Source organism: Ictalurus punctatus, chromosome 11, assembly GCF_001660625.3.
Source record: "Ictalurus punctatus breed USDA103 chromosome 11, Coco_2.0, whole genome shotgun sequence".
Taxonomy (NCBI): domain Eukaryota; kingdom Metazoa; phylum Chordata; class Actinopteri; order Siluriformes; family Ictaluridae; genus Ictalurus; species Ictalurus punctatus.
Window position 1 is genome coordinate 26383046 of NC_030426.2, and position 25653 is coordinate 26408698.

The window sequence follows — 25653 nt, forward strand, 5'->3', positions numbered from 1 at the left end:
CGTGATGTACAAAATTCGATCCAAAATAAATACCTGTTTGTTTTCCGGTGCTCAACACAAACACTGTCCGGACGCCAGAAGCTTCATTTTAAGTGATTTTCCCGTAATTTTCCGGTTGTCGCACCTAGGAACTCGCTAAACAGCCTTTTACCCGCATCCATTCAACAGTGAAAAGGGCATGGAAGTGCGCATGCGCAAACGACAATCGGCTCTGATTGGCCGACGGAATACACGTGACTGCGTAACCCGCTGCCGTGCGTTGCGACACCGTTATTAGCCGACGCTAGGTGGTGCACTGCGTTAATGTTGGCCGCCATTTTGGAAAGGTAAACCTTCGCTCGAATGAAGAAAATGTACTTCATTCAATGCAGTTCAGTTTTATTTATATATCGCGCTTATAGACAGTGGATATTGTCACAAAGAAGCTTTACAGATATCTTTATATGATAAATGATAAATCTAAGGCTACGCTGGCAAAGAGAAACTCGCTTTAAGTCACGTTCAAGCCATTCTCAAACATTACACAGTATGTTATAAATATATATCATTTCTGCATAACATGAGTCACGATTTAAATTTTAAATTCACACACACACATAGTATATATTTTAATTAATCTGAATTCATTTTCATTTGACAGAAATAACATCCCTGTGGTCAGGCTTGGGGAGTAACGGAATACATGTAACGGCGTTACGCAATCAGGATATTTAAGAAATGCTAACTGTAATCCGTTAGTTACGTCAAAAAAAACTATAAATAAAGTTTATTACATGTACATTTTGTAAAAAAAAATAAAATAAATAAATTTAAAAAAAAAGTAGGAATGTTATCAGGATTACATTTAAAAAAAATTTAAACCAAAGAAATGAATCTTTTGTTAGGGCATTAATCTTTTGACCGTACGTCCTCTTCTTCCCGGACACGTCCTCTTTATTGGACCTTAAAAAAGCATCTAAACTTGAGAAAATGTCTTGGGTAGTTTCATTATGATGTGTTTATGGTCTAATACTGCATCGTGTGTGTGTGTTTGCATCGCTTTAACCCTTCTCTGTAAGTCCCGCCTTCTTGCACACCGATTGGTCGATTGTAAAACGATTGCAACCATTGGCCAAATTCCTTCCTCTCAACCGTTACCCTACTCTCAGCGAACACGCAATGTTTGTGTTCAAGTCAAACAGTTGCTTGACAACAGCAACTGTTGCATGGTTCAACAGTTCAGCAACTGTTCCCTGGTGCATGCGCAAATAAATTTAGGTAGAAATGAACACAAATTTTTCTCTGAAATGCTTTTGTGATGTAACGTTACCCGCATCAGGGGCAGTGATCTTTTTATATTTTATTCTATTACCACAAATCCAAACACTGAACATGTTTTTAAGCTCTAAATAAAAGTATTTAAGATCCTGTTGCTTTTCTTTTGAATTTATTGACATGTATGACCTTGACGTAATCCAAAATGAATCAGAATACATTACTTTCATATTGTGATACTTGGATTACGTGACTGATTACGCTTTTTTCAGAAGTAACTGTAACCCTCCCAACCCTTCCAGCTAAACGTAGCTAAAATCGGATAAAAACGATCCATAATGAAGATAAAACCGGACAGTTTCGGGGAACTACTATTGACGCGTATACATTTCTGACACCGTTCATTTAAAATAACGATAATCGTGACATAATAACGAATAAAGAGTGCGGAAGAACAGTGCGAGGAATTCACGTGACAAAACGCGTCTCCGCCCACTCGTCCATCATTTACATTTCATTGACATACGACACCTTCGTTGATGGAACGGAATGAAATAATAGTAGGTAAAATGATGAAAATCTGGCCACACGTGTTTAAAAATAAAAAGACGAGGCGTATGGTCGTGCTCAATGCTTTCATTTTTTAAAAAAAATTTGGTCGTTAAATATAAATGACTAACAAGTCTATTATACAGTACGTGTAAATCCACGTGTTTACAGAGAAAAGTCGGGGGGGGGGGGGGGGGGGGGATCATAAAAATTCATAAAAACAGTCCACTTTTCTCTAACACCCAGTGTCAGGACGTATAAACATCACAATATTAAAAAATTCATTCAAAATAAAAATACAGATGAATCCGTTCATGAAGATGACTACATTTTTGGTGCATTTTCAAGAATCGGGTCATTTATAAAAGTCATTGCACTCGTGGCACAACGAGGAACGTAGAGGATTTAGTATTATAGTATAGAATAGATTTCTTGTCATGTTTATTAAGACTAAAATAATGATCATTTCCAACATTAGTAGCAATTACAAATAGCACTAAGGGTTTAAAAACACACACAGTTTGTTCTAACTATGACTGTTAGATGCTGAATACGTACTCTTTCAGTATAAAGAGTATTTATAAAGGGGGGGGGGGGCGACGCTCTGGGCTTCATTAATAAACAGGTCATTAGTGACATCATACCTCATATCGTTTAATCAAACCTGCTCCTGAGGAGTGGTGTCATGTCATCTACTGAGTCACCAAGAAACGTAGCAGCAAGACATTTGGTGTGTTCGGTTTCACAGACGTGTCTTTACATGTAAACACAAGTGTTGTAATTGTTGCAAGTGTAAACACAAATGTTTACATGTAAGAGGGTTGTTGTTTTTTTGCAGGTAAATGTGTAAACAGTACTATCAGCTACTGTCGGGTCGGTTACCGATGGTGTTTCACAGTAATGTTGGAGTGGTGGAGTGATGATGTCTGTAATGAGAGGAAATTAATTTGGTACCTAAACTGCAAGATGGAAGTATTCTGTTGTATTAAGTATTACAAATGGGAAAGCAGTGATTACACTGGCTTTAAATCATGGCCTGTTCATCCTAATTACAAGCAAAATTGAAAGGATTGACATAAGGGATAACTGGATCGACATAAGGGGTAGCGGGAATGACATAAAGGGGTAGCGGGATTGACATAAGGGGTAGCCGGATTGACAGAAGGGGTAGCGGGAATGACATAAGGGGTAGCCGGATTGACAGAAGGGGTAGCGGGAATGACATAAGGGGTAGCGGGATCGACATAAGGGGTAGCCGGATTGACAGAAGGGGTAGCGGGAATGACATAAAGGGGTAGCGGGATTAACATAAGGGATAACTGGATCGACATAAGGGGTAGCGGGATCGACATAAGGGGTAGCCGGATTGACAGAAGGGGTAGCGGGAATGACATAAAGGGGTAGTGGGATTAACATAAGGGATAACTGGATCGACATAAGGGGTAGCGGGATCGACATAAGGGGTAGCCGGATTGACAGAAGGGGTAGCGGGAATGACATAAAGGGGTAGTGGGATTAACATAAGGGATAACTGGATCGACATAAGGGGTAGCGGGATCGACATAAGGGGTAGCCGGATTGACAGAAGGGGTAGCGGGAATGACATAAGGGGTAGCGGGATCGACATAAGGGGTAGCCGGATTGACAGAAGGGGTGGCGGGAATGACATAAAGGGGTAGCGGGATTAACATAAGGGATAACTGGATCGACATAAGAGGTAGCGGGATTGACATAAGGGATAACTGGATTGACATAAGGGGTAGCGGGAATGACATAAGGGGTAGCGGGATTGACATAAGGGATAACTGGATTGACATAAGGGGTAGCGGGAATGACATAAGGGGTAGCGGGAATGACATAAAGGGGTAGCGGGATTAACATAAGGGATAACTGGATCGACATAAGGGGTAGCAGGATTGACATAAGAGGTAGCGCGATTGACATAAGGGATAACTGGATCGACATAAGGGGTAGCGGGAATGACATAAAGGATAACTGGATCGATATAAGGGGTAGCGGGAATGACATAAGGGGTAGAGGGATTGACATAAGGGATAACTGGATTGACATAAGGGGTAGCGGGAATGACATAAAGGGGTAGCGGGATTAACATAAGGGGTAGCGGGATTGACATAAGGGATAACTGGATCGACATAAGGGGTAGCGGGATCGACATAAGGGGTAGCGGGAATGACATAAAGGATAACTGGATCGACATAAGGGGTAGCGGGATCGACATAAGGGGTAGCGGGAATGACATAAAGGATAACTGGATCGATATAAGGGGTAGCGGGAATGACATAAAGGATAACTGGATCGACATAAGGGGTAGCGGGAATGACATAAAGGGGTAGCCGGATTGACATAAGGATTAGGATTATTTTATACCTTTAAACAAGTTGTAGTATTTATTCAGTCGATTAATCATGTGACAGAATGCCATAAATTTCTACAGAGGGAAGTGAGAATGACTACGTTCACACGGACAGCAGTAATCTAATTATTGACCTTACTCTGAATAAGATAATAATGTGATTAAGGTGTTTACACGAGTCGCTTTTAGAATACTCCTGTCATGTTCCCGTTTTACATGTTTTAGAACATGATTAGATTAACAGCCCGTGTCATTACGTCACCGCGCCACGCCGTCCGACGTCCCTCCAGAATTTCACGTATCTACATGCAGTTCGTCTTCGTTATGGGACCGTATACAGTTTTGGGTGTGTTTATTTATTTTTTTACGAACGCTTTAAGTGCAGTTAATTATTAGTCACGCTGTACGTGCTAATAGACGACTGCTTGAAGCGGTGGGTGCGTCCCAATCCGCGTACTTACCGTCTATATAGCAGCCAAGACACATGTATTTTTCACCACTACAGGCCTATAGTAGGAAAGTATGCGGTTTGGGACACAGCCGAACTCTCTTGTTCGCCGTGAAACTGCCGTGTGTGATCGCGTCCTAATGCTCATAATGCGATTAAGGTCTTTACATGTCACTACTACACGTGCATAATGCGACTGAAACAGCAGTACTCCACCTGTCTTAATTCGATTAGTGGTTACTTCGATTATGACCTTAATTAGATTAAAGTAAGTAAAAATTGCTGTTTACATGGTAGTTTCTTAATTAGAATACGGTCTTAATCGGATTAAGAGTGGATTATTGTTGTCCATGTAAACGCAGCTAGTGTGTTGCTGTAATAAACTGTCCCCAGCAGGGGGCGCTGCATTATAACACGGATGGGTGTAAATCACTCTTAATAGGCGAGGATGGCTGAAATGCTAAAGATCTTCAGAGTTATGTGATATGATCAAATATAAACTACTCCTCTTTCGTTCTGGGCGGAGTCCACGTGAGCACGGCTTCCTGAGATATGCGTAACAACGCCACTCCCACTGATATCGTGGTGAATCCACAGAAAATACCCAAACAGTCCCGAGCGCCGAGCGCTTCCCACTCTTTAAACAAGATGGCGGTGGCGAGGATGACCGAGGACGTGAACGTGACGTAATACACGGCCTCGAACACGTTGGAGCTGAAGTTCTCCAAAGCCCTGTTGATGAAGGTGAACTGGGTGAGGATGCTGACGAGGAGAATTCCCAGCAAGCACAGGAAGAGGAACAGAGCGCCATTATCATCAGGGGACGAGTCTCCGCCGAACGCCTCCTTCGCAGCCAGACCCAGGCCTTTACAGCTCGGTACGGTGAAGCTTCCCAACAGGGAACAGATTCCCACGTAGACCATGATGTTGGACTTTCCATACACTGGAGAGAGCCAGCCAATCAGCAGCACCAACAGCAGCAGCACCAGGGTGATGTAGCTCAGAAACACTGAAACAAACACAGGGGGGAAAAAAATGGCAGAGATCAGAAAAGTCGAGACGCCATATTGGCTAAGACAGACTCGTCAACACGCTAATGATGCCGCCATCTTGGATAGGGCAACTTTACCAGCTGAGCTCATTGACTTGAACTGAATTTAAGCTTTTACACATTTAGTCCAAACTCACTATGGAGGCTGTAATAACAGCCCACGCCCCAGAGCAAGACTCGCTTTTTACAGAATGAAACTCTGACAAGTTTACAGTTTATTCCTGTTTAACTAGGAAAGTCTGTCGAGTCAAGTGTTTAAAATAGGCTAGTTCATGTGAAAAATCGTTCTTAATTATGTGCCCTTTTACACAAGTAACATTTATCAACGTTTTTGTTTCTTGATCGTACTTTTACGATAGTTATAATCTAATACGTTTATGATATATTACTATAACAGGAATTTAATTGAGTTACAATGTTTTAGAACGATACAATCTAATAATTACACTGATTTTTGTGAGTTTTTTTTAAAAATGATATTATTACCAAAATAAAACTCTCTATGACACATTTGACAGGGTAACAGGGTGGACATAATGATAGCAGGGTGGACCTAAGGGGACCAAGTTGGACATAAAGGTGACATTAATGACAGCAACAATGTTTAGGATCCAAATGTTTACAGTTATACACAATTATTATTTTCCCATCTTTCACATCTCTCCATAGACTTGGACGGGTTAGATCTCAGTACCCAGTGCAGACGCTGATCTGGTTATGGGGGTGTGGTGCTGATACCTGGGTCGAGAAGTCGCTGCTGGAACTCAGCTCTCGACGCCACGCTGTCGGACTTCGGGGAGTGAACGATGAGCACCACCGAGCCACAGCAGCACAGCACACAGCCCAGTTTACCCAGCAGCTCCAACTGCTCCTGGAGGAGCCATGAAGCCAGAACGGCTCTGAGGAGCCAGAAGATCCACCATCGTCGTGTAAATATCACACATCGTTACTATACAGCGTGCGTTACCTCGTTTATACCGCAGCCTCAGTCTGGTTGCTATAGTAACCGCCACATACTGTAGCCTAGAGATAATTTCTATACACCAAAGTATAATTTACTCGCCAGATCCGTTTCATCAGCGATGGGTCTGGATTACGGAATATCTAAACGTAGCGTAGATACTCAAGTTTGTCAATTTTATTACATTTTTTGAGTAAATATCATATTCACATGCGTACATGGGGAAAAATTTACATCCTATAATAATAATAATAATAATAATTATTATTATTATTATTATTATTATTATTATTATTATAATAAGGAGAAGAATTTCTTTATATATCATTCATTCGTATTCGTAATCATTCAAAAATCTTTCTACATTTATAAAATATGACTGAAATGACATTTTTTAATGTATGTGATTTTATATATATATACACACACACACACACACACACTACACTTTAAAGAACGTAAAAGACATTTTTTGAATGTGATTTCATACTGTTAAAAAATTGAGAAAAATAAACAGATTTTAATTAGTTAAAAAAAGACATTTATAAACATTCTTTTAATAGTACCAGTTTCATATTATTACATCACAAAGATAAGTACAAAATGCAGCGGTGACGTAAGTAAGAATTAAACAAACAGACGTGCCTCCATGTCAGAAAAAAATGAAGTTCTAATTTTTAAAAAATGTTTTAATATGAGGATATCAGGTACATCGCTCAGGTTTCATTACATTTCCTGTGTTAGATTGAGGCTGTGCAGGTATTACAGCACAATAACTGAGTTTATATTGTAATAACCGAGTCATAGCTCACCCGAACAGAACCCCGAGCACTCCGAGTGGAGTCACTAACACGGCCGGGGCCGCGTTGTGTGCCAGGAAGTTCCCGACCTGACCCACTATCACTAATGAGAAAAGAAATAACAGATCATAAAGAAACCCCCCCAGACTGCATTTTAATTCTTTCCATGTTGCTCATTTTTAATCATAATGAAATTTTCAAACAAAAAGCATGAAATATGAAAATGAAGGAATGTTTTTTTTCGGTCATTTCCAAACTTAAAGGTACAGCTTCACCTCTGACACTGGAGACTCCTTCCATAAACGTTAAATAAACATCTCCTCACTTTAAGAAAACGTCAGCATATCGACGTGATTTGTAGCAGCGCTACTGTCAGAGCTGCTGTTATAGAAAATTAATCAACACCTTCTGACCAATCAGATTCGAGAATTCTTCAGCACTGCAGTGTACAGCGAATTAAAGGTGCAGTAGGTAAGATTAGTCTTTAAACATTTTTTTTTTAACAGTTTGAGTGTGTTCGACTTTTGATTGATTCCCACCCATGTTCACGAAGCTCCGCCCTCAGGATATACAGTGGTTCCTAGAGTGTCTATAAAATGACTGACAGGTTTTCTCAGCGACTTAATACACTTCTGCTACAGATTAATCTACAGTTCTACGCATCTTTTAGGTTATTTGTACAAGTAAGGATTTTTTTAAAATTGCCTATTGCACCTTTAATGCACACCTTCCAGCCAATCAGAGACGAGTATTTTCTGTAGGTAACGCTGGTTTATGATTGGTTGGCAGGTCTTAATAATATCAGGACAGTTTAAATGAAAACACTGCTTATATAAAGTTATAAATCAGAGAGAGAATTAGGAATAATCTTACTTGCCAGTGTTCCGGTCCACCACACACAGTCAGACAGGTATGTCCTACCTGTACAACAATCAAACATCATCCAAAACCTTTATCATGATACCTGAAAATCCACAAATAAAATATTTATAAAACAATACTTCCCAGCTTTGCGAGATCGCAATATTCCCTTTTTCTGCAGCACAAACGTGGAGCCATTAATGAAACTGGACACGACAGCGATTCCAACTCCACCAACAAGCGATAAAGGAGACTTTTCTTCCATGCAGACGGTGTTTAAAACTTTTAATTCAGTGCTTTTTAATATTTAAGAGCAACTTCTGTGAGTTTGAATAGTCCACCGGTGAAGCGAGGAAATCATTTCCGTATTGTGCGGATGACGACACGAGCAAAATCCAGGAAGTAAATTCTGATTGGTGTTGGCTAAAGATGGTGGGCGGGGTTAGGGTACGGGTAAACAGGCGTGACTGCGTGGTCTATACAAGTGGGCGTGGTTTGTGCAACGGAACAGTAGCGGTGCTGCGGAACAGATATGATGTAGGCGTGGCCTGAAGCTTACTTTAATTCAGGGCAAAAATAAACAAATACATCAGTGAATTAATCGACCAGTGTGCACATAGAAACATTTTTGCTAGTATATATAGGCATACAATAAATAAATGTATTAGTTTTAATTAATTTTCATGTATTTGTTTATCCTCCACGTGTTTCTGACCCTTTCATACATTGTGTGGGTGCCAAAATTTTTATAAAACAGCTTTTTTTTTTTTTAAGTGCATTAAGAAAAGTAATAAGAAAAAGAATGTTAATCAATCTGGAGTTTGTATATTTGTATATTGTGCAGATTGTATTTGTAATCATTCGTAACAGATTTGTTAGCGTACAAATTGGACTTATCGTCTAAACATTTTGGTTGCATCCATCTTTATCCAGCTAACTCTTTAACTGAAAGCTTTCCAGTGCTTCTTTGTTGAAGAGTTTCTATTTTCAAATTCTTTCAAGAGTTTTGTTGTTTATTTCGAGATTTATTTATTTATTTATTTGCAAATGTCAAAATCAGGAGGTAATAAATTAACATTTTTTGGAGAGGGGTGCACAAACTTTTGTTCAGCTAGATGACAGTGTACAAAAACACAAGGAGTGAGAAATGCAGCATTTTTGGAAACAAGCTAGGCATAACGGATCACTCGTGCTATTTCATATACGACCAAAAGTACTGCCTGACCATCACACTCGTACGTGCTTGTTATTGAACATCTTGTTCCAGATTTATTCCCCCTCTGCTGTTACAATATAATAAGCTCCACTCTTCCGGAAAGGTTTTGGAGCGTGACTGTAGGGATTTGTGTTCATTCACACATTCCACGAGAGCATTAGTGAGGTTAAGGTCAGGCGCTGATGTTGGGACGACGAGGAGACTCCAGTTCCATCCCAATAATGTTCAGTGGGGTTGAGGTCAGGGCTCTGTACAGGACATTCAGGTTCTTCCACTTTCTTCCAACCTTAATACAGCATGTCTATATCTGGAAACAGTTTGAGGAAAAATGATCACATGGTTAGGTTATGATTGGTATGGGGTGCACATACTTTTGCTTCTATAGTGTAGTTCACTCAAATGTTTATAAGTTCTTAATCAGGTTCTGCGTTCATTTGACCTTCCAGTATGTGGAGAACCTATGTCAAATTGTATTTTAAAAAAAAATGTGCTCATATAATTTTTATTCATATTATTCCTTTTGATGTTTATACAATAAAATCCTGTGGGATGTGGCAAGGTCTTCTCTCAGTGATAGAAGAGACAGACACTGCCTCCTTTTTATTTACTTGATTTATTGTTATTATATATGATATATCCTTCTTTTTCTGAATGTAGGCTAGTAGTAGTGTGAACTCAGGACATTGCTGTAAAAGAGCTTTACGCTCAGTTAATTTTCCCCTGAATGGTAAACAACAACAACAACAACAACAACAAAAATATATATATAAATGTATTGCAGGCTTTAGAAGCCTCTAAGCCCCGCCCCAAAGTATAAACGCAAGTGACGCAACACGCCGTCTCGCCGCTGGATGCTGATTGGCTGTGCGCGCTGTCAGTCATTACACAAGATGGCGGACGTTAAAATGCAGCAGAGCTCGTAAAGGGAGAACCGAAGGAACGGGACTGCGATAAGAAACACACCGAGGTACAGCGCTATGTTTATCATTTATAAAAACACTACGCAGATTACGTCGAGGTTATAAATGTAAATATGAGGGTGTAAAGTTAAAGAACGGCTCGCTGTCAGCGCTTAGAAATGTCATCTTGTACGTGTAGCAGGGTTAGCCGGTTAGCTAGCAGCATTAGCTTGCTGCTAAATACAGCACAGCAACAACACAGCGCGCTCACTAGCTCTCTGTACGGTTTAATCACGTCTCCTGCATTTATCTGCTTTTTAAAAGAAGAAACTAAATTTAGCACGGTATTCCAAGCTGGCCTTGTGGATGCCATATTAATGTGTTTCATGGAATAATTTCTCTAATATGACTGCTGATGCATCTCCATCACCATCACTGTCATTATGAAGTCTTATTCTATTCAACTCATTAATTAATGAATTAACCCTTAAATCTTAAATGAACTCTTTCATGCTTAAAGACAAGATCCATAGTGTTAAACTCTTAAACGTTGTTGTCGTCGTTGTCGTCGTTGTTGTTGTTGTTGTTGTTAATCTTGGAAAATAAATAGACTGTCCTTTTAAAGAGTGGAGGAGAAAAATATGTAAAAGCCTTACACCTGAACCATAAATAAACATGTTTTCATAAACATTGAGGTCTTTTTTTCTTTCTTGCTTCCAGATACTGTAAATATTTCACTCTGGATTTTGTTTATATGGAATTTCATTCAGGGTCCAGATGATTAGGACTAACACTCGGACTTCCCAGACTTTCCACGTTCCTCTTTATTCCTAATTATATACACAATAAAAAGTAATAACGGGTTCGAGAGAACACCGGGACGTCTGACTTCTAATTTAAAACCTCCACGTCTCGGACCTCGAACGAGACAATGTCCTGATTTTTCTGTGCTTTTCTACGAGTTTTCCCTTTCCCCATCTAAATCTCCATATGATTATAATCAAACCCCGGGGTAGAACGTTTCCCGTTTATTCATCTAAAGAGAACGAGCGGCTGAGGATGGATTACTATCCATCAGATATACCGGCTGATATTTCCTCTGGAATTCTGTAGAATTGAAATCCAGTGTACAAATACAGTGTAGGTTTATCCACCGTTTATCCCTGACAGAAAGGTAACGAGTGGCCGAGGGGTTCGAGTTAGATTTATTTAAGATAGATGAGTGAAATGTGCGTGAATTTAAATGTCCTTCAAAAAAAAAATAAAAATCGTTTTTGTTATATAATTAAATTACCAATAAAGCGCAACTGGGAAATTTGGAATGTTTTAAAAAGATGATATTTCTGGGAAACCTGAACTGTTCTGCTACTTTAAAGCCTTTCAGGAGTAAAGCGTGTGTGAAATTTTGTGTGTGTGTGTGTTTATTTAAATTGCCGTTGTGTGTATTTTTTGTAGGGAAGGCTGCGTTTGCAGCCAGGAGAAAAGAAGAAAGGATGCCGTCCCCTCCGTTTTTCCTCGACGCTCAGCTGCGGTTTCATGACAAATGGCTGAGGATCGATTTGCAGGTAAAGGAGAAGGTCTATTTATTATAAATAATAATAATAATAATAATACTTCCGAGTCGTAAAACCCACAAGTATTACCGTTAATCGTTTCTAGTTTTCTAACTAATATAAATATATACGCTGTAAAAGGAATCCCTGACTGCAGAGATTGCGACGTCATAACTCGTATTGCGCAATAGCTCGTGTCCGAGTAACACGCGCTCGGAAAATTCCCCGAGTTTAAACTCCGTTTTTCTTCAAGTTTCTGACACTCGGAGGAGTGTAAACATGCTCTCGGGGGGGATAATCAGTTATTTTTAATGATAGGGTTGTAATGATAATTGAATGATTTAACGTCGCTATGACGACGCGTTAGGTCACGATCCGCTTGTCGTTTGTGTCGTGATCTTTTCGTTAACGTAAATGAATCAAGCGAATAATTTTCTAAGTGGCTGATTTTAATGATAAGATTTTTACAGATTTTATTATCGTTTTATTACATTTTTTTTCTTTTCTTTTTTTGGTAAACGATCGGTATTTATTTTTATACATTATCTTCATAGACATTAAACTTTTCATGTTTTTTTTTATTTATTATTTTTTAATTAAATGCCAAACCTGAGCAAACCTGTATAACAGAAATATCATGCAAGTTTTTTTTTTAAATTCATTTATTTTATAGATTTCTCTCTTTCTTTTTTTTTTTCCTTTCACTAAAAAGTTTTTCAAATTAATAGTCTTTTTTTTTTTTTTTTTTTTTTTTTTGAGCAGCTAAGAGTTTTTCATGCACCGTATTGACTTGTGCACATGTTATGAATCCTTTGTTTTGCGTTGTATACCTGTAAGCCTTCTATTTTATTTATTTATTTAGTTAGTTAGTTAGTCAGTTGTACATATATAAATGTTTCTTCCTCAAAGACACGTGAAGCCAACCAATGGCTTTTTCCGGACTGATTCTCGAGCTACGTTACAGTACAGTTTATTACACACACGCCGGGGAAAGCGCTATCCGCCCTCTTCCGCATACGCAAGCTGACCGACACCTGTGATTGGCCGGCGTTGCTGTGATTGACCGGGTCGACACGGTATGCCCCTCCCACCCAGAGAGCGCCCCCGGTTTTGCTCCACAGGTGAAATGATGTCCTCTCGAGCGTGACGGTGACGTGAAAGTCGTAAAAACGTGCCAAGAAAAAGCGGGCGAGCGTCCAGATAAAATCACTGACGTGTTAAATCACGGTCGTCACGGTGACGGTATATAACGTGGGGCGAAAACGGCCGCGCAATCCGAGACGCGGATATTTTGGAGATACTTCTCGACTCTTATGTAAATAATTATTTTATTTAAAAACAAATACCTGGAACATTTAATTTTTAATTACGGAGTCAGCTTAAAACGACGTTGTGACGTCACCGCCGAGAATTAGAATAAAACGTCCTCGCACCCAACCCTCCGCTTCTCCTGCAGCTCTAACGAGCGCTGCTTATTCAAAGCGTTTTATTTACTATTATAATTACGATTTCTAAATAATTCAACTATACTATATCTCAGCTATATATTTCATTTTAACGATATGATGTGCTTGTAAATGATCGTTTTATCCTCGTCTTTAGCGTGTGCACAGCGCTGAAATGAAGTAGGTGATAATGTAAACGTGTGTATTTTTACGCCTGGCAGGGTCCCAGCTGGATCAGGTGACATCTTCCTGCAGGTTTTTATTTTTTTTTCCTTTCCCTCGTGCGGGTGGGTGTTAAACGAGCGTATTACCGGGTGTATTACCACACGCTCTTGTGCAACCGAAACAGCTGGAGTTTGTGTTCACCGAGGCTTTTACGGCATCGTCGTGTAGAGTCGTGTTTCTAGCGTGTCGGGGTCGAGCAGCGAACGATGCGGGGGAAAAAAAACGCCTCGTAAATCGCAGTGGCGTAAGTTGGCTAGTCGCTAACAGTACACGTGCTTTCCTGGAGGCGTCCGTTTTATAACCGCGTAAGACCGGTTTCCGTTTATTATTCCTACACGATTTGGATCGAATGTGCATCTAGTATCGGTTTCAAAGGCTCCGCCCACTCTGCATGCAGTTCCACTTGTCTTTTGTACACTTTTCTGGCCCCAAGCTTCAGCATCTTCAAGGATGCGATATCTGGTCGGAGTCCGCATGAAGAGGCTGATGAGCGGTCACTAGCGTAACATACGGAGAGCCGACTAGCTAATTACGTGCATCGATACAGAGTAAGTAGCGCGTCGGGATCGAACTCCGTGGGATCGAACTCCGTACGCAATCTTACACGGTCACGATTAACTATGATCCGAATGCTGTCAGTAATTCTACATGTTTGAAGTTTAAAGCGCTCTCTAGCGCTCTCGCCTTTTCGAACGCGTCCTTAAAATGCATCGCCTAACGTTATTTTGTCAGTCTTGCGTGAATTATTTTTGATGATCAGGCTAACGCGTTTGGGTTTTTTCCTCAGCGTGCGTTCTCTTCAGAAGGACTGAGCGAGATGTGGAATGAGATGGTTAAAGACGAGGAGATCGTCTTCAACAGGGAGGAATCCGCCTTTCCGGGTACCGCCGTCAATAACCACATATCACTAACAGATGTGTATATTTATGTTTTTGTTTATATATATATATATATATGTGTGTGTGTGTGTGCGTATGTGATAATCCTTCCCTTCGCGTTCTCGTTGTCAGAGGACTCTGCAGATTGTCCCGGTGCTCAGAAGAAGGACGAGTCCAACGACAAGGAGAAGAAAGAGGAAGAGGAGGCGTCTTCCTCGTCCGTCCATCATTCCATCATCGAGACGTGGGATTGGGGGAGGCAGCCAGGTGGGCGGAGCTGATGATTAATCTCTCTCTGTAGTTGTAAAACGAGGTGCTGAGCGCAGCGTTCAGGAGCGGGCGTTCTGCAAGGTCATCCCTCTCGCTCTTCACCGAACCTCAGAGTCCGCGTTTTCATTAACGCCACACTGAGATGAAAAACCAATGCCGATAAAACACTGCTGATTTATACACTTCTCCGTCTGCTCCAGCGATTATTTCTCTTTTTACAGGGGAAACTCCTTTTGTTTTTTTTAAATGTATTTAGTTATTAAAAAAGAAAAACAACCTTTTTAAGGACTCTGGGGAGGAGGAGGAGGTTGTAGGTTCAAATCCCAAATTCAGTCCCGTGTTAGTTGTGTTTGAAAGATTTAAACGGCTGTCCGACCCTTGATGAAGACGCTCCGCTTACTCAGAGGTCGATTTGAATAAATGCAACGGCCCAACGAATCAAATTTGAATATTTAAATATGCCCGTGATGTTTCCCTGCGCTGCGAGGTCTTTAGGACAGTATGGAAGTTATGTGCTTGCTTCTAAAGTTCCGGAAGGTCAAAGGTGAGTCAGCTGTACTTGTTTGTTTGTTTATGACTAGCGTGTGTACTACTGTTTTCAGCTGAACTTTGCAGAATGGTATGAAGGACCGAGGCGTGATGTCCCAACATGGCTCAGGATTCAGTTCAGGACACACATGGCTTGCTCCATCTGATGCAGGCTTAACACATCTAATCTGTTTGTGTGTGTGAGTGAGAGAGAGAGAGCGAGGAGAGAGCGAGATTTAAACCTCGGGCACGTGAAGTTTTTCAGGCTCGGGTGACTACAGACTGTGTATGAGGGACGGTTATTTTTACCCAGCTGACTCTCTCGCTCTGTGTGTGTGTGTGTGTGTGTGTGTGTGTGTGTGTGTGTGTTGGGGTGGAGCTGGTCTCCTGCTCAGGGCTGATAAGTCCATGCTGATGGAAAAGCATTGCACCACCTTCGTATTCGTCACATGTTGGAAAGCTTAATAAACACGGTGTTTGTTGCATAACACGTTCCCTCGTCCTCATATCCTACTGAAAGAGAACCTACCTAAAGTACCTAAAGTACTCCTGGAATCAATAATCGGTGTTTCTAGAGCTGGAGAACAGTACACTAGTGTGTGTGTGTGTGTGTATATCTTTTTGAAAAAACAACAACATTTTATCTGTATAATTAATCACTTCTTCCTGGGAAAAAGAATCGCATGATTAAAACGTCCAGTTAAATTCTGTAAAACGTGTCGTGTATGCCCCGCCCTATTGGGCGTGTCTCGCTCTACGGGAGCGGCTGGTTATCAGTAAATGGTTCACTGTGTCCTCCCACACACTGGTCTCTTTTCTAGCTGAGAATAAATCGGCGGAGATTATTCGTTTGGAAGAGGGCGGAGTTTTGTGCGAGAGTCGCGTGACTTTCTGGGATATCGTCCTGGTTAAAGTGAGAAATTCTCCAAAGATTCTCCGGGGGCGTGGCAGTGTGCATCTCGAACGCTATTGGCTGTCGTGCGAATCAATCAAACGCTTTCGACTCCCTGTTCCGAAAGGAAATGGCTGAACACGTTTACCTACGCAACCTGTGCGCTAACCTTCGTGGTAGTCGTGGTAGGGTTAGTGATGAACCGAGTCGTGGTTGTCATGGTAACCTTGACTTTTTTTTTTTTTTTTTTTTGTATTTTTATATATACTGTGTATATATTCCGTCGAGGTTGTTGAACCGGTCTCTAAATCCGATCACGTTAACGACATTAGGCCGTTAAAGATTGTAGGAGTGGCGATGAGGTGCTTTTCTAATTTGCATCTCATGAATATTCATCGATGCTGGCTTTGTTTAATTCTCGCGCCTTTCTTGTGTTTGTTCCGACAGTTAATTTTGAATTCTTCTCTTTTAGAAATGTTATAATGTATTCTAATCATATTTTCAAATCGTTACGAAGTGTGACGTGACGTGATATTTCAGCACACGACCTGGTCGAGTCGGCCGGGAGGTTACAACATCTCCGGGTAGGTCTTTCGACAAGATTTCACAATCTCACCCGCTCGCTAACGTGTGTTGTCCCCCCCCCCCCCCATCCCCGTGTGCCGTCTGGTCAGATGAAGGAGAGCTGAAGGATTGTCTCCGGGTGCTTGTGGACGACCAGCAGAAACTGGCCGCTCAGACGGCTAAGAGCACTCTGTCTGGGCGCCGTCTGAGCCAGCGGCTGCTCATCCTGGAGCGCTACCTCATCTCCCTCACCCACAGCATGATGGAGGAGACGTACAAGGTCCGGTGGAAGAGTCCGCCCAGCCCCCCGCTGCCCTCCGTCGATAACAAGAGGTGCGACAGGCAGTAAAGCGCCTTAAAGTGAGATTTTGTGCGACGTAAAAAGCATTGCTTTACATTATTTTATCTGCGTGTTGTGTGTTTCTGCAGTAGTCGTCCCGTGAGTAAAGGAGTGGAGGGTTTGGCACAAGTCGGGTCCAGGGCTGCTCTTTCTTTCGCTTTTGCATTCCTCCGTCGAGCCTGGAGATCCGGTAAGCAGCGTGCAAACCTCATCAGCGCCTCTGATTGATCAATAGATGCTGTTTTTGGCACCTAGTGCTCTCAGACACATTATATTTTATTATATTATATTATATTATATAATATAGACAGAAAAATACCCCACCCAAGAGGGGAAAACAACCCAGAACTAGAGCATTCATGCTGGGAATTGTTTTCAGCTTGCCGCGGACTGAAAGAGGCCGAGCGTCCTGATGTTTTTCCGACCGATGATGATACGTGATGTGATTTTTCAGTCCCTAGGGGATGGGCAGGACCGGCTGCTCTGGATCTCTGAGCTCCACACAGAAGGAATTCCCTGACTGTACCATTATCTCATCGTTACGTACCTTTAAACAGAACAACTCCTGAATGTTGAAACCGAAGCAGGACGTTTTTATCCGTTTAGACGTGCTCATGCACATGGTGTCTAGTCTTCTCTACAATAAAACACTCTCACGTCAGACAGCTGTAAGTAATAGTTACAAGTTGCCAGATCACGACTGTGTCTTTGCGTGTAGGTGACGACGCGGACCTGTGCAGTGAGCTGCTGCAGGAGTCTCTGGATGCCCTGCGTGCCCTCCCCGAGGCCACGCTGTTCGACGAGAGCACCGTGTCGTCCGTGTGGCTGGAGGTCGTAGACAGAGCTACCAAATTCCTCAGGTCGGGAGAGAGGGTTCATGCGTAGTTAAACATACGGCTTCACAATAGCACGAATTATAGCATAAAAATGAGCCCTTTACATGAGAACACATGAAATAATATTGTTACTGTAATGGCAGGAATATGCCCTGACAAACATTTATCTTAAATAAATAAGTGAATAATTCATTCCTATAATGGCATGAATATGCATGGAAATAACGTTGTTGCCATAGTGACACCCACCCACAAATAACAAGGTCAGTTAGATGAAAATAAAATATTTACCGTAATGACACGAGTACACGTGACAGTTCTTTTTACCATACTGATGCGAATACACGTGAGGATAACATTCTTTTACCATAATGACACGAATATATGTTTAAAAAATTTGTCACAATAATAACACACATGCATATGAAAATAACATTCTATTACAGTCAATATGCAAACACACGTGAATATCAGTTTATGAAAACAACTTTGTTACCGTAATGACACAAATCTTTAGAAGGGATTAAATCACAATTCTAAAGTGCATTTACAATCATTATTTATTTATTTTCCCATCTAACATTAATGACTGAAGTGATTTATTTATTTTGGTTCAGCGAAGTGCACGGAGGTGGGACTGGTAAAGCTCCCAGCGGCATTCCGCTGCAGGATAAGCACCTGGCCCTGGCTATTCTGCTGGAGCTGGCTGTTCAGAGAGGCACGCTCAGGTACACACCGCTTATAACCTCTTTACACAGCAGGATTCTGTCCTAGGTCAGGGGTCAGCACCTGCGTAAAACGAATTCTGTACAAGTTTATTAATGTTTGGTGATGAAAGATGTCTTATTTCAGTTTTATTTTAAAAAATGTGAACAGTCTTCTGTTGCGGTTTTTCCAATCACATCATAATATGTAAAAAAAAAAACAAAAAAAACATAAAAGAGTACACAGTAATGACTGCGTGTGATTATAGCCAGCTGTTGTCCGCCGTGCTGCTGCTGCTGAGGCTGTGGGACAGAGGCACCAGAGAGATGGATAACGAGCGCTCCAGCCAGGGCACCAGCGCCCCCTTACTGCCCCTGCTACAACGCTTCCAGAGCATCCACAGCAGCAACGAGGAGCCTGTCCCTGAGGAGGAGCTCGAGGTTCGGGAAACTGAATTAAAACCTGTAGAACTGCAGCTGCTGTGCGTTACTGTCTCGCCATAAATCGTCCTCTCTACTCTTTCAGATTTTATCTGCCCCACTGAGCCCGAATGAAGGTTTCCTGCGATACCTGAACCTGCCCCAGGACAACGAGCTGGCCATTGACCTGCGGCAGACGGCTGTGGTCATCATGGCTCACCTGGACCGCCTGGCAGTGCCCTGTAGCCCCCCACCGTGCAGCTCACCCACCTCCAGCAAGGTACTGCACCTGCCACTCTGCTTTTACTTATTTGTAAACGTCTCAAAAAGGTGAATGTCAAACAGGGCACTAAATTTGAACAAACGTTTACAGTATTAATAATTGATGGTTATTAATTATCAATAATTCTAGGAAAATAATCGTTAGTTGCTGCAATAGAAAATATTGTTTCTATAATGACGCAAATTTACATGTGAATGTCATTACCGTAATGACCCTAATACACATCAGTTTGCTAAAATAACATTACTGTAATGACCCTAATGCACATCGGTTTAATACAATATTACTGTAATGACCCTAATTCGCACAAATATCACGGTATAAAAATAACATTACTGTAATGGTCCTAATGCGCATGCATATCAGATTATCAAAAATAACATTACCGTAATGACGCTAATATTCATCAGTTTGTCAGAATAACATTACCGTAATGAGACTAATACGCACAAATATCACTTAATAAAAATAACATTACTGTAATGACCTTAATACTGAAAATAATATTCCCGTAATACATATGAATAACACTTTAACGTAGATTAGAATAACATTTGTACTGTTATGACATAAACATGCATAAATATTAGTTTGTGAAAATGACCCTGTAATCAATCCACAAATCGGTTTATTAAGATAATGTTCTGTTAGCGCAGTGTCTTAAATTCACCATGAAACTATCGTTATCATAAAGAACTGAATGCAGGTAAATTTCAGCTTATTAAACTAGCATTCTGTTACCGTAATGACAAACGCACGAACATCACTTTATTAAAATGACCGTCAACCCAAATACACGAGTATCACCTTATGAAAATAATATTGTTACCCTTACGACACAAATACCCAAATTGCTCGAATGACCTTTGGTGAAAGTTCTAATTTGTTTTTAATTTGCATAGTCATAAATATGTATGTTTTGTTACTGTTTATTGTTGTACTAGTTTAGAACGGCACATACAGGGATATTTTAATCCTCATGTGTTTGTATTATGAGGCTTAGGAATGTCACAGCATTATATTGTTTAGCGCAGGAGCTAGACAGCAGAAATAATTTGTTAATCCCTGTTTATAGCTTTCCTTTAGATTAGTTTTTTATCTCGCTGGTCTCTCTTACTGTTTATAAACTGCTGTTTAATTCATTCCCCCCTCTCTCTCTCTCTCTCTCTCTCTCTCTCTCTCTCTCTCTCTCTCTCTGCCTCTCTGCTTTGTTGGAGGACCAGGGCCCCGTGCAGGTAACCGAACCTGTTGTATATGTTTGTTTGTTTATTTATTTATTTATTTATTTTGGTATGGGCAAACACAAAGAGGTTATGTTGGTGGTTGTTTTTATTATTATTGTTTTAATTCCATAGGTTTTTTGTTTTTTTAAAAAACCTATTTATTTTACCAAGGGTGCCAATAATTCTAGAACAGACTAAAATCGAAAGGTTTTTGCTGTGAATTGTTAAAAAAAAAATAGTTTTCAAGATTTTAAGAATTAGGTTCTGTCCATGACTTTAGAGAATTCCAGAATTTGGTGCTCAGTGTGTCTCCTATCTCTCTATCTGTTTATTTATTTATTTATTTATTTATTTATTTATTCATCTATTTATTTATTTGTTATTTTTTAAAGAGTACATTGCAGGAGGTGATTGGTTGGGGATTGCTGGGATGGAAAGTCTACGCCAATCTGAACGGACCAATCCAGTGCAAAGCTCTGTCCAACCTGGGCGTAACCCAAATCGTGTGCTCAGAGAAAGGCTTTCTCCTGCTGTCCATCACTGGTGCTGTCTACACTCAGAATTATAAAAGCACCACCCTAGTGAGTGTCCCATCACACCTTTTAGTGCTCAGTATTTTGCACGACTGAAGTGCTGTCTGCTAATTATCGTGTGTGTGTGTGTGTGTGTGTGTGTGTGTGTGTGTGTGTGTGTGTGTGTGTGTGTGTGTGTGTGTGTGTGTGTGTGTGTGTGTGTTAGTCCCCTATGCTTCTTCATAGCCTGGCATCCAGGAAGATAGTGAAGCTGGCCGCTCACCCTGAAGGCCAGCATTACCTCGCTCTCTCGGCCAACGGAGAGGTTTTCTCCTGGGGCTGTGGCGACGGAGGACGTCTCGGACACGGAGACACCACGTAAGAACTCCTGTTTTATTCGTTCCTTAATTAATTAATTAATTAGAACGGTTTATTCTAAAACAAAATAAGATTGCGACCTGCAGGTAGAACTGAAAACCGCTTGACCGCACGCGCCACAGGGTCGGTCCGAGGAACTGTTCCAGCCGACCGCTGAACGGAGTTGTGCTTAATTTGCATAATATTCAAGAAAAGCACATTTCAAACGTTGCTACGTTTTCAAAAATCTTCTACGGTTGGGATTTTTACGGCGTGCTTCAGTGAATAAGTCGAAGCTGCTTGGTTTGGCAGGTATTTGGACGAGCCGATGATGATTGCGGCGTTTTCCGGGAAGCAGGCCGGGAAGCACGTGGTGCACATCGCCTGTGGCAGCACCTACAGCGCCGCCATCACCGCAGACGGAGCTCTGTACACGTGGGGCCGAGGAAACTACGGCCGTCTGGGACACGGTAAAGTCTGACGACTTGGTCTTGGTGTGCAACACTGACACTACGTCCTTTTATCAAGGTTATCCTCATCCTAATCTGATTTTTAACATTATTTTGGTCTCTGCTTGGGCGCAGGCTCCAGTGAGGACCAGACCACGCCCATGCTGGTGACCACTCTGAAGGGGCTGAAGGTCCTCGACGTGGCCTGTGGCAGCGGAGACGCACAGACGCTTGCAGTCACAGAGAACGGTATGAACCGCTGAATAGAATTGTCATTATTTATTTATTTTACATTTTGAATGTGCTATATTTTATAACTTAATAATTCAGTGCTGTGCTGTTTCTGTAATTCAAGTAATAACTACACTTATTATTGCTTGATTATTTTTAAATAATTTATTTTAATACTTAAAATGTTCTATTGCTCTCTCTTCTTCTCTCTCTCTCTCTCTCATTGTGTGTCGTTCTATTGCTCTCTCTCTCTCACTGTGTGCAGGTCAGGTGTGGTCGTGGGGGGACGGAGATTACGGGAAGCTGGGTCGAGGAGGCAGTGACGGCTGTAAGAGCCCTAAGCTGGTGGAGAAGCTGCAGGATCTGGACATAGTGAAGGTGTGCTGTGGAAGTCAGTTCTCAGTGGCTCTCACTAAAGACGGACAGGTTTACACCTGGGGTAAAGGAGACAACCAGAGACTGGGTCACGGCACCGACGAGCACGTCCGCTACCCGAAACTGCTGGACAGTCTGCAAGGTCAGGCTTTAACCACAGGTCCTCTTTCTATAGTAGGTCCATATGGACATTATGGGGAGGAGCTTCAGCATCTATAATGCAGGTGATAAAAGGTCTTAAACGCAGGCCAGGTGAGAAACGTTCACTTAGAGCTCTAAAGAAGACCAGCAGTGAAAAACACCTTCACCGTGAAACTTCTTCCAAAATGTATAGTCATTTATGCAAATGAGGCTAAAAAAAATATCCATATATTTGCATATTTTACTATATTTAATAGTTGGTCGATGCTGAATTTTAAAAAAATTGTATCACTATGACTGTCGAGAGTAAGGCTTTTACCCAAATTAAAAAAAAAAAAAGTTTGCGGGAAAACTTTTCAGTATAAAATGTAGTGTAAATGCAACAATAATCAGTATTTAGTGATTTTAAAAAATTTTTACAAATTCAAAGTGCGATTTCATATTTTTCCACTCTAGCTAGCGTGTCTATAACGTTTCTAAAGAAAACTGGCGTGCATATCATAATGACGCGTGACGTATAAATCAAGAAAAGAGCTTTTCAGGGATGTATGACATGATGTGATCGTGAAATGGGCGGAGCTTAAAGCCTAATTTGAAGCACAACATTGAAATAAACATTTTTTCTGTTGTTTTGATGTTTATTGCTTAAGTTTATCAGACATTTTACCGATGCTGTTGATCCTAAGATCTGAAGATGATTGACCAAAATTGTTGTGTCTACCTGCGGAGTTTTGCCTTAAACGTGATGGTTGTGATGTACAATAAATCGTCATCAATACGTCTCTTCGTCTTTCCCAGTAATTTACTGGCTTCTGTTCACACCAGACCTTCTGATAACGTCCTGAGGTTTGTACTGAGCCTCAGAACAATGCCGATTAAATATCTTGTGTGTGTGTGTGTGTGTGTGTGTGTGTGTGTGTGTGTGTGTGTGCGCACGCGGTGCTCCACAGGTAAAAAGGTGGTGGATATAGCCGTGGGCTCCACACACTGCCTGGCCCTCACCGAGGATGGGGAGGTGCACAGCTGGGGCAGTAACGATAAATTTCAGCACTTTGATACGCTCTTCTCCAACAAGAAGCAGCCTAAAGCTCTGCCAGGACTCAACTCCAAACACATCGTGGGCATTTCCTGCGGTCCAGGACAGGTACCGGTGCTGAAGTGTTCAGATCTCCTCGGGGTGTCTGAAATGTTGTGCTGTATGTATGTAATACAGCGATAGATTGGTTCTTGAGGGTGTGGCCTGTTGAGCATTTAATTTGATAATATAATACAACGTTTTGATACAACTGTTCCTGCAGAGTTTTGCCTGGTCGTCGTGCTCGGAGTGGACCGTGGGGCTGCGCGTGCCCTTCGTGGTGGATGTCTGCCCCATGACGTTCGAGCAGCTGGACCTGCTGTTGCGTCAGATCAGCGAGGGGATGGACGGCAGCTCGGACTGGCCTCCGCCTCAGGAGAAGGAGTGTATGGTGGTGGCCACGCTCAACCTTCTCCGACTGCAGGTGTGTGTGTGTACTGTTTATGTGGCTGTTTATATGTGGATACATGGTTGTGTTACTGCTGGTTAAAACCTCTCTCTCTCTCTCTCTCTCTCTCTCTCTCTCTCTCTGTGTGTGTGTGTGTGTGTGTGTGTGTGTGTGTGTGTGTGTGTGTGTGTGTGTGTGTGTGTGTGTGTGTGTGTGCGCGTGTGTGTAGCTCCACTCTGCGATCAGTAATCAAGTGGACCCGGAGGAGCTGGGGCTGGGCCTGGGCAGCAGTCTGCTCAACAGCCTGAAGCAGATGGTGGTGACGCTGGCCAGCAATGCCGGGGTGCTGAACACGGTGCAGGCGGCTGCGCAGGCCGTGCTCCAGAGCGGCTGGTCAGTACTGTTACCCACCGCGGAGGAACGAGCCAGAGCCTTGTCCTCACTGCTGCCCAATGCAGGTCAGTTTCAGATCCACCTCCACCTCATCACACGCTCCACATGACTCGGATCACTCACATTAATGTGTGTGTGTGTGTGTGTGTGTGTGTGTGTGTGTGTGTGTGTGTTTCAGCCTCCAGCCACGAGATGAGCGTGAGTCCAGGCCGGAGGTTTATGATTGACCTGCTGGTCAGCAGTCTGATGGCAGACGGAGGGTTGGAGTCCGCTCTGAACGCCGCCATTACAGCCGAGATTCAGGTCTGTGTGTGTGTGTGTGTGCGTGTTATCTACCATAAGGGCACCCTAGAGGGCACTATCATGTGTTATCTACCATAAGGGCACCCTAGAGGGCACCATCATGTGTCATCTACCATAAGGGCACCCTAGAGGGCACTGTCATGTGTTATCTACCATAAGGGCCCACTAGAGGGCACTATCATGTGTTATCTACCATAAGGGCACCCTAGAGGGCACTATCATGTGTTATCTACCATAAGGGCCCCCAGAGTAACGTTAAAAATGTTACTAAATCAACCATGGCACCTATATGTAATACCCACCTCTTCCCCCCCCCTCCTTTATGGATTCCACGTTCTCTTTGTGGGAAAAGAAGGGTCTGAAACGCTTCGAGGATCTTTTCATTAATAATGTGTTTGCGAACTTTTCTGAATTATCCTCGTCATTCAGCCTGCCTCCGTCTCGCCCGTTCCGTTTCTTTCAAATTAATTTGGACGATAATTAGCATTGTGTCTCCTCCCTATTCGCTGGTTTTCCCTCCTTACCTACAAAGTCTGCATGGGAAGAGGTGTTCAAGCTGAATCCTCATAAGGGCGGCATTATCTCACGGATATATGCAACGATCTGGTCACAGGAAGATTCTTACAGTATCAAACCCATCAGTGCTTGGGAAGAGGAATTGGGCCTGGAGCTTGAGGATGATTACCGGGGCAGAGCGTTAGATAATATCCGTACCACCACGTCATGTGTTCGACTCAGTTTCATACAGTTTAAAGTGGTCCACAGAGCTCACCTCTCTAGGAGTGAACTGTCTAAAATATATCCCAATGTTCCTGTCGTGTGAAAAATGCAGACTTTCGCCCTGTGACCTCAGTC

The 25653-nt window shown here is 41.9% G+C and overlaps 2 protein-coding genes across 6 annotated transcripts in view; one reads left to right on the plus strand and one right to left on the minus strand.

Moving 5' to 3' along the window:
- Positions 1–1875: 1875 nt before the first annotated feature.
- nipa1 (NIPA magnesium transporter 1) lies at positions 1876–8983 on the minus strand. The gene is made up of 5 exons (XM_053683477.1): positions 8442–8983; positions 8311–8357; positions 7450–7540; positions 6415–6575; positions 1876–5634 (listed from the first exon to the last, which is right to left on the minus strand). The coding sequence occupies exons 1-5, from the start codon at positions 8561–8563 to the stop codon at positions 5126–5128; spliced, it is 930 nt and encodes a 309-aa protein (XP_053539452.1). The 5' UTR covers positions 8564–8983; the 3' UTR covers positions 1876–5125.
- A 1390-nt stretch (positions 8984–10373) lies between these two features.
- The window catches only part of herc2 (HECT and RLD domain containing E3 ubiquitin protein ligase 2), a 60971-nt gene continuing 45691 nt past the window's right edge, over positions 10374–25653 (plus strand). For 3 of the 5 annotated variants that reach the window (XM_053683469.1, XM_053683470.1, XM_053683473.1), the window contains exons 1-20: positions 10374–10481; positions 11869–11978; positions 14424–14517; positions 14647–14781; positions 16879–17101; positions 17198–17298; positions 17827–17968; positions 18562–18672; positions 18918–19089; positions 19175–19348; positions 20569–20586; positions 20967–21155; positions 21313–21464; positions 21756–21913; positions 22028–22141; positions 22389–22640; positions 23590–23783; positions 23938–24138; positions 24332–24560; positions 24674–24798. In XM_053683469.1, coding sequence (XP_053539444.1) covers positions 11907–11978; positions 14424–14517; positions 14647–14781; positions 16879–17101; positions 17198–17298; positions 17827–17968; positions 18562–18672; positions 18918–19089; positions 19175–19348; positions 20569–20586; positions 20967–21155; positions 21313–21464; positions 21756–21913; positions 22028–22141; positions 22389–22640; positions 23590–23783; positions 23938–24138; positions 24332–24560; positions 24674–24798 — 2856 coding nt within the window. In that variant the 5' untranslated portion in view covers positions 10374–10481; positions 11869–11906. The remainder of the gene's footprint in view (positions 10482–11868; positions 11979–14423; positions 14518–14646; positions 14782–16878; positions 17102–17197; positions 17299–17826; positions 17969–18561; positions 18673–18917; positions 19090–19174; positions 19349–20568; positions 20587–20966; positions 21156–21312; positions 21465–21755; positions 21914–22027; positions 22142–22388; positions 22641–23589; positions 23784–23937; positions 24139–24331; positions 24561–24673; positions 24799–25653) is intronic. The other 2 variants (XM_053683472.1, XM_053683471.1) reach the window with 2 other exon arrangements.